Raw genomic sequence first — 7,704 nt, 5'->3', positions numbered from 1 at the left:
CATCTTCTCGCGCAGCTCGGCACGGCGCTCCTCGAAGCAGATGCGGCAACAGCGAGGTGTGTATTTGAGCCGCACGCCCCAGTAGCTCAGCTCCTCCAGGAAGCTACGGGGGCACAGCTCATCCCGCACACGCAGCACCCCCGAGGCATAGAAGTTGTACACCAGCTGGAAGACGGCCGGGTCCCGGTCAAAGAAATACTCATCTACCTGGGCAGCATAGTCATCGCACAGGCCCAGCTGGCAGCGACGGTCAGTGGAGGTAGCCAGGCGGCCCAGGCGGGTCTTGGGATAGATAGCCACTGCCTGGTAGGTGAGGCGGTAGCTTTGGCCACCAACGTTGATGTTCAGCACAGATGAAGTGGAAGCCGTGGCTGGGGCTCCAGATGAAAGGGCAGGAGAGCAAGGAATAGATGACGAGGGCTTGGTTTCGCCCTCAAATGTGTCTCCGATTGGCCATTTTCCTTGTTCTTTTTCTTCCTCTTCCTCATCTTCATCATCCACATAATAGTTGTAATTCCCCTCAGGTCCCAGGAGCAGTAGGGGCTGGGAGTTTAATGGAGCGGTAGCAGAAAAGCCACTCTGCTTGTCTGCATGCGTGCCTTCATTATCCTTCCCCTTGTCAGGCTGTGGCAGGACATTTGGTGCTTCCCTGTCTCTGCCTTTATGTTTTAGGAAAGGAAATTGTCGCTGCATGTTAAACTGGAACATACTATTTTTCCTTACTCCTCTCCCTTCTTTGCATTCACCTGATCAAGGAATTAACACCAGTCCTTTCCAACACTACAAAGTCTGACAATCCTGTTTTCTTCCCTCTTTATCTCAGTAGTATCATGCACAGCAGCAGTTCTGCATTTTTCTCCCTGCCAGCCACCACTCCAGTTGTTGTGAAAGCTCCGTGTGGGATATAGACACATGAAGACTGCTGTTGACCGTTTTAATCTTGCTGACAGGGAAGATCTGAGTGCTTAGAGAAGGGGATTTAAGGGCTATTATCCCGTTCCAGCCTCATCTCCCTCAGGCTGTGACGTGAACGATTATGGATCCATAAATCTATGAAAAATCAGTAGGGGAAGAAAAACCCTAAAGTTTTATTGCTAATAAAACCCATACATTTTCCTAATTCAAGTATATATGGATTAAGGAGAATCTCAAAATGAAAATGCATGAGGGACAGAGGTGGGAGAGAGGGAGAGAGAACATTACGCATTTCTTTCACCTACATGAGTAGAGCATCTCTTGGTTTTCCTTAATGGAAATAATGAATAATTTATATGCAGGCACTGGGTAGGTATTTACTTCAGTAGCTTTTAAAATGTTTTCCATAGGTGAGTAAATAAAATTTGTCCCATTTTATTCCCAGTTAGAATACCTCTATCTGGTTAAGGGCTGAGGAAAGTCGCAGTCTGTGCCTCAAGCATTGGCTGTGCTCTGGGGTTGCAGCTCCCATGTTCCCCTGGACCCAGTGGAAGCGAAGGGCAGGGGTGTAAAGGGGTTTCCAGCATGCTACTTCACTTCAAACTCTTCATGAAATGCTGAGAAACAGAATAAAGCCACTCTTGTTTCTCTTGCAGGGCATGTTTAATAGCATAAAGCCAGACTAGGTACCTAGCAGGGCAGGAGAGATGCTTTCTCTTTGTTTTGATGGAGGTGTCATCCTCAGCTGTGGTTGAGCTGGCACAAGCATCTCCAGTGACAATGAGGGTCCTGAAAGCCAGGTTACTTCCCCCTGTCACTGGGAGCACTTCAGCTGAGCTACAGAGCTCCTGTAGAGCAGAAGATACACACAATAAATGGGTGGCTGCTTCTTAGCCCCTGAGCTTCTTAACACCAGCTCATTATTCCATCTGTATCCAGGCTGGTGCAGGAAGGGACAAGACACTAGAGAATGGCTAGCTTTGGCAAAACCCTTGCTGGTCTGGAAAACCTTCCATCTGCAATCCTGTAGCCTGCCTTCCACTCACAGCTCCCTGCCCTTTCACACAAGCTGCTGGGACAGTGTATCCCAGAGCCCCTGCAGCAGTGGTTTTCCTTTGTTGTCCTCAAGCTCTTGTTCTCATGTTATTAATCTCATGGTCTTGCACATGAAAACCCTAATACTGTGGGTTTGGTGGTGTCCCATGTGAAGCAATTGCCATTGCCATGAGAATCAGGCCTTCTTTTTCCCTTTTTCCCTACCCCCGGTTGTAGCTTTTATATTTATATTTACTAAATTTTGACAAACAGGAAGACATTACAGGTGAGCATTTTGCAATGCTTTTGTTCTCAGGCTGCATCACACTGGGTGCATCACACTAAATAGTTCAAGGTTTCTTCAGGTCACACTGTTTAAGGCCTGGCAATCCATATTTAGCTGCACGTGAAAGTATTTTGCTTCATGAATTTGTCTCCACTGCCCGTTCTCTTTCTTGGTGCAAAAAAGGCAAAGCCCCTATTAATAGGGATTCTCAGTGCCTTATTACAGATACCAATCTGCTTTGCAGTTTTCTTTGAACATTAAACCATGCCATGGTGAGTCCTTTGTTAGCAACCTTAATGCAAATTAATGTCTGATTTCAAGGCTGTTTCTTTCTCCTAAGCAAACTAGTTAAGACATAAGAAAAAAAAAATAGTCTGCAATGCCACCATTTTACTGCTGAGAACTCCTGAATGTTTCTTAATCAAGATTCTGGCTAGCCTATAACCATATTCATCTTGCCAGCCTCCACTGTAGCATTTCATTTTGCTTCTTGTCAGGCTCTCTGGTCTCACTTCTGAGAAGTATCCAGTAAGGCTTATTGCTCACTATGCAAGAGATCGTTTCTCACACCATACTGCAGTAGCAGGGGGTTTTAGAGGGTGAACTTCATGACTGGCAGATGCCAACACCTCACGCACCTGGACTAAGAACTTGGACGTCACTACTAAGCAAAGCAAGAAAGATTGCTAGCTTCACTTCTGCTCAGACTAGTCGCTTTGACCTAGATATTCTTGAGAATGTAGCTCTCAAGCACCTGGTATACTCTGCTCAAACTTGCCTCTAACTGACAAAATAGGTAAAATAAATGTGCTTTATTTGTGTTCTTTACTTTGGAATGAAACTTGGTTCTGAGCTGCTAGACTCTCAGCCTACATAGATAAGAAAATGAAGTGAGCAGAAAAGACTTCCCCTTCCCCCCCCTGTATGGGGAGGAGCAGACCTCAGGCTGCTGAGGGAGCTAATTAGTAAGGTCCCCTGGGAATCTGCTTTTGAAGGTATTGGAGTCCATGAATGCTGGTTCCTTCTTAAAAGCATTCTCTTAAAAAAGCAGGAGCAGGCAATTCCAAAGTGTTGAAAGTCAAGCAAGTGGGGCAGAAGGTTGCCTTGGCTGAGCAGAGATCTTCTTCTAGAATTTAGGTGGAAAAGAAAAGTGTATGGACATTGGAAGCAAGGACAGGCGACACAGGAGGATCACAGAGATGCTGTTCACCACTGTAGGGAGAAAATTTGTGTGACCAAAGCTTGATTAGAATTCAATCTGTCCAGCACTGTGAAGAACAACAAAAAGAGCTTTTTAAAACATGTTAACAGCAAAAGAACGATCAGAGATAACATTGGTCCATTCCTTGATGAGTTTGGTCACCTCACAAATAGGGGTGTAGACAAAACAGAGATGTTTAATGCCTTCTTTGCCTCTGTCTTCAACACTGATGCTGGGTCCTGGAGCCCCTGGGTGCCCTGGGTTGGAAGACTGTGACTGGGGAAATGACAAGCTCCCAGCCAGCCCTGAACTTGTTTGTGACTTGCTACTCCAGCACATAAATCTGTGGGGCCTGATGGGATTCGTACCAGAGTGCTGAAACAGTTGTTATCGTGGGACCTCTCTCCATTATTTTTCAATGGTCTTGGGATTCTGCAGAGGTCCCAGCTGACTGGAAGCTGGCAAATGTTGTCCCAGTTTTCAGGAAGGGTAAGAAGGAAGAGTCTGGTAATTACAGGCCTATCAGTCTCACTACAGTGCCTGGTAAAACTATGGAGAAGGTTATTCTGGGAGTTACTGAAAAACATTTGAGAGACAATACAGTCATTGGTTATAGCCAGCATGGGTTCATGAGAGGAAAGTCCTGTTTAACCAACTTAATTTCCTTTTATGACAAAGTCACCCATCTACTTGACCAAGGAAAGAGAGCAGATATGTTGGTTTTTTTTATTTTAGCAAAGCTTTTGATACTGTGTCTCACAGTATCCCTCTGGACAAAATATCCAGCACATAGCTAGAGAAGTCCATAATACATTGGATGAGCAATTGGCTGAGGTGTTAGCCTCAAAGAGTTTTAGTAAATGGAGTTACATCAAGTTGGTGGCCAGTCACCAGTGGGGTTCCCCAGGGCTCAATTTTAGGGCCAGTGCTCTTTAACATTTTTATAAGCAATCTGGATGTAGGAATCAAATGTGCAGTAAGTACATTTGCTGATGATATTAAACTAGGAGGAGCTGTGGACTCCATCGAGGGTAGAGGGGACTTACAAAGAAATCTGCAATCACCAACCATATGACGTTTAACAAGAGCAAGCACAGGATTCTCCACCTGGGACAGGATAATCCTAGTTGTATATACAAACTGGAAGATGAGAGGCTGGAAAGCAGCCCCCCAGAAGGGGATCTGGGGGTTTGGGTTGATGGCAAGTTGAATATGAGTCAAAAGTGTGCCCTGGCAGCCAAAAAGGCCAACCAAGGCCTGGTGTCCGTCAAGCACAGAATAGCCGGCCCATCGAAGGAGGTGATTGTCCCACTTTACACTGCACTGGTAGAGCCCCACCTCAAGTACTGTGGGCAGCTTTGAGTCCACCAGTATAAGAAGCATGTAAAACTACTGGTGTGTCCAGAGGAGGACAACCAAGATGGTGAAAGGCCTCAAGGGCAAGACCTACAAGAAATGACTGAGGTCACTTGGTTTGCTCAGCTTGAAGAAGAAAAGGCTAAGGGGTGACCTTATTGGAGTCTACAACTTCTCAAGATGGGCAGCAGTGAGGGAGGTGCTGATATCCTCTCCCTGGCAACCAGTGATAGGACACAAGGAAATGGAATGAAGCTGCATCATGGGAAGTTCCGACTGGACATTAGGAAAAGGTTCTTCACCGAGAGGGTGCTTAGTCACTGGACCAGGCTCCCCAGGGAAGTGGTCTCAGCACCAAGCCTGTCACAGTTCAAGGAGCATCTGGACAATGCTCTTAGTCATATGATTTACTTTTAGGTAGTCCCGCAAGGAGCAGGGAGTTGGACTCAGTGATCCTTATTGGTCTCTTCCAACTTAAGATATTCTATGATTCTATGTGTAGAAGAATAATTGTGAAAATCTGCTGTCCAATCAACCAGACAGTGCTCTGGATAATGGCTTCCTGAGAACAGTATTTTCACAAGAGAAAACTATAATTAAAATCAAAGATGATCATGAGAAAATGAGTCTTTGCAAGTCTTCATCTTAAGGTGTGCTGACTTTTCCCAGGATAGGGGTCTGTATAACTTCAATGCTTTTTCACTGAGCAAATCATCTTCAGAGTTGAGTATGCTTGCTTTGTCTTGGTTAAAAAACAATGAGAACTTTTTAATTAAAATTACCTTAAAGAATTTATATGGCTCTGTATGGCCTCAGTGGATTAGTTCCTACCTCACTAGAGGAACTGTTCATAGATTAGTATTTTTTTTAAGGTCAGGAAAGGCCTGTAAGATCATCTATTCTGACCTACTTGAACAATGACCCTAGAACTTCACTCAGTAATTCTGCCATTGTGCTGAAAACTGTGGCTCAAACTAATTTAACATCTTGGAGACTTGAAATAACGTGCTCAGCTATCTGTAGGGAATTGCACTGAAAAATTACCTGAGGGTTTGTTTCAAAGTGTCCAGCCATGCTCTTTCATTAACCTCCAGTGACCTCTCAAGCTATGTTGACAATGTGGAAAATACTGCTAATGGTGATTATTAATAATGTAATAATTATTAATATCCTGTTTATCACATTAGGGTGCTCAAAAAGCATAATAGGGCTGAAGGCAGACTGACTGGCTGCAGTGTCTGCCAAAACTGTGAGGGGTGACTCAGGGAGTAGGAGAATTAGGATTCTGTTCTGTCTGCCTCTCCACATACCAGTTCTTTGTAAAGAGTGATTGTAAAAAAACAAACAAACAAACAAACAAAAAAAAGCCCTGAGCAAGAGCTTTGCCAAAATACCAGATCTGCTCAGAGCTGAAGCGACAACCACTCTACCCTTTGTCTCCACCCAGCTCAGTTAGTGAGACTCAAATGCAAGCAGCAGTGGGCAAGAAGATCCTTCCTGCTCTGTGATTTCAGGCATCTTTGCATCCTACCACCCTGTCAGACTTTCTGAGCCCTCAGACTGCCATGCTGCTGCTGAACAAATGCTTCCTCACTTTTCCCTGCTTCTGGCTTTCTCTATTTCTGATTTGTTGTTGGGTTTTGGGTTTTTTTTTGTTTTGTTTTTTTTTTCCCCCCAGTTGCCAACCCTGCTGCTACAGCCACCCAGAGGGTGCTTAGAAAGGGCAGCCTGAGTGAAAAGAGACCATGATTGAGGTGTAGACTAATCAGTGTTACCCAGCCACTCACACACATGGGGGTTGGACTAGATGATCTCCAGAGGTCCCTTCCAACCCTAATCATTCTGTGATTCTGTGATTCTGTGATCTCTTCTTGCTTACATGTTTCAGTGGAGCTCATGTGCCTGTGCAATTCCCTGCCTCCACGCATCAGTGTTGCTTGCACCTAGAAGCAACAAGAACGCCAACTCCAGATGCAGGCAAGAGGCAGAGGGACAGACTGCAAAACCTGACTGGGGTTAAGCTGGCAGCTTGGTACCTGAGCAGTTATGCTATGTCAATGAGGGCAACAGCAGTGATGTATGTCCAAGGGGTGCAGCAACGTACCTGAGCCCAGGGGCCTAGGACAAGCTACATGAGCTACCATCACTGACTTTGTATCAATAAGTCCTTGTCAGTATCTCTTTCCATCTCTGCCACTCCATGCTATCTCCTCCTTCTCCCAGTGAACTTCTGCTGATTTTTGTAAATTGCATCTTTTAAAAAAAATAAGCTCACAATGTTTACTGTAGCTGGTCTCTAGATGCTTTTGCAGGGAAATATCCCCATCATGATGTCACCTAAAAGCACCCAGGCAGAATTACCCAGAAGGAACACAGCGGGAGCCAGTCAGTCACAGTCCAGAGCAATTTACCCCAGCTCTTAAACCTGCATCATGTGAGGTGCATTGGCATCTCTGTATGTAGGCTCTTACTAGGCACTAGGTACGTTCAAGGTATGATTCTGGCTACATAGCTGAAAATTCTCTGAATTCTGCCCTATACTGCATGTTTGAAACTATCAGAATACTACAAGAAGTATTATACAGATGGTGTTAAAGAATACCAGGATAAAACAGAATAAAGACTAGTTAGCATAGTTAAAACAGTTAATAGGTAAAACAGTTAAAGAATAGCAGAATAAATATGAAAGGATTATAACTAGCAGTGGGTAGGAAGAGCCCAAATCTCTGGGCAACAAAAATAGATGATATTGTAATGGATTTATGCCTGTTCTATTAAATCTTAACCCCAGCCCTGCGTTGTTTGAAGGGTATGGTTTGGCTAAAGTCTTGCAATGAACTGTGTGAGAGAAAGCCAGCAAATATCGATACACTATTTTGAAGAAGCCATGTTGTAACAAGAGATGAACTGA

The 7,704-nt window shown here is 44.6% G+C and overlaps 1 protein-coding gene across 1 annotated transcript in view; it reads right to left on the bottom strand.

Annotated features, from left to right (window-relative positions):
- Window positions 1–708, bottom strand: part of KCNV2 (potassium channel, subfamily V, member 2) — a 7,474-nt gene extending 6,766 nt beyond the window's left edge. Inside the window, exon 1 of the mRNA XM_009884319.1 lies at window positions 1–708. Coding sequence (XP_009882621.1) covers window positions 1–708 — 708 coding nt within the window.
- Window positions 709–7,704: the final 6,996 nt, after the last annotated feature.

This window comes from Charadrius vociferus, unplaced genomic scaffold, assembly GCF_000708025.1.
Source record: "Charadrius vociferus isolate BGI_N301 unplaced genomic scaffold, ASM70802v2 scaffold183, whole genome shotgun sequence".
NCBI lineage: Eukaryota > Metazoa > Chordata > Aves > Charadriiformes > Charadriidae > Charadrius > Charadrius vociferus.
The sequence above is the reverse complement of the archived record's forward strand: the minus strand, read 5'-3'. Positions and strand labels throughout refer to the sequence as shown.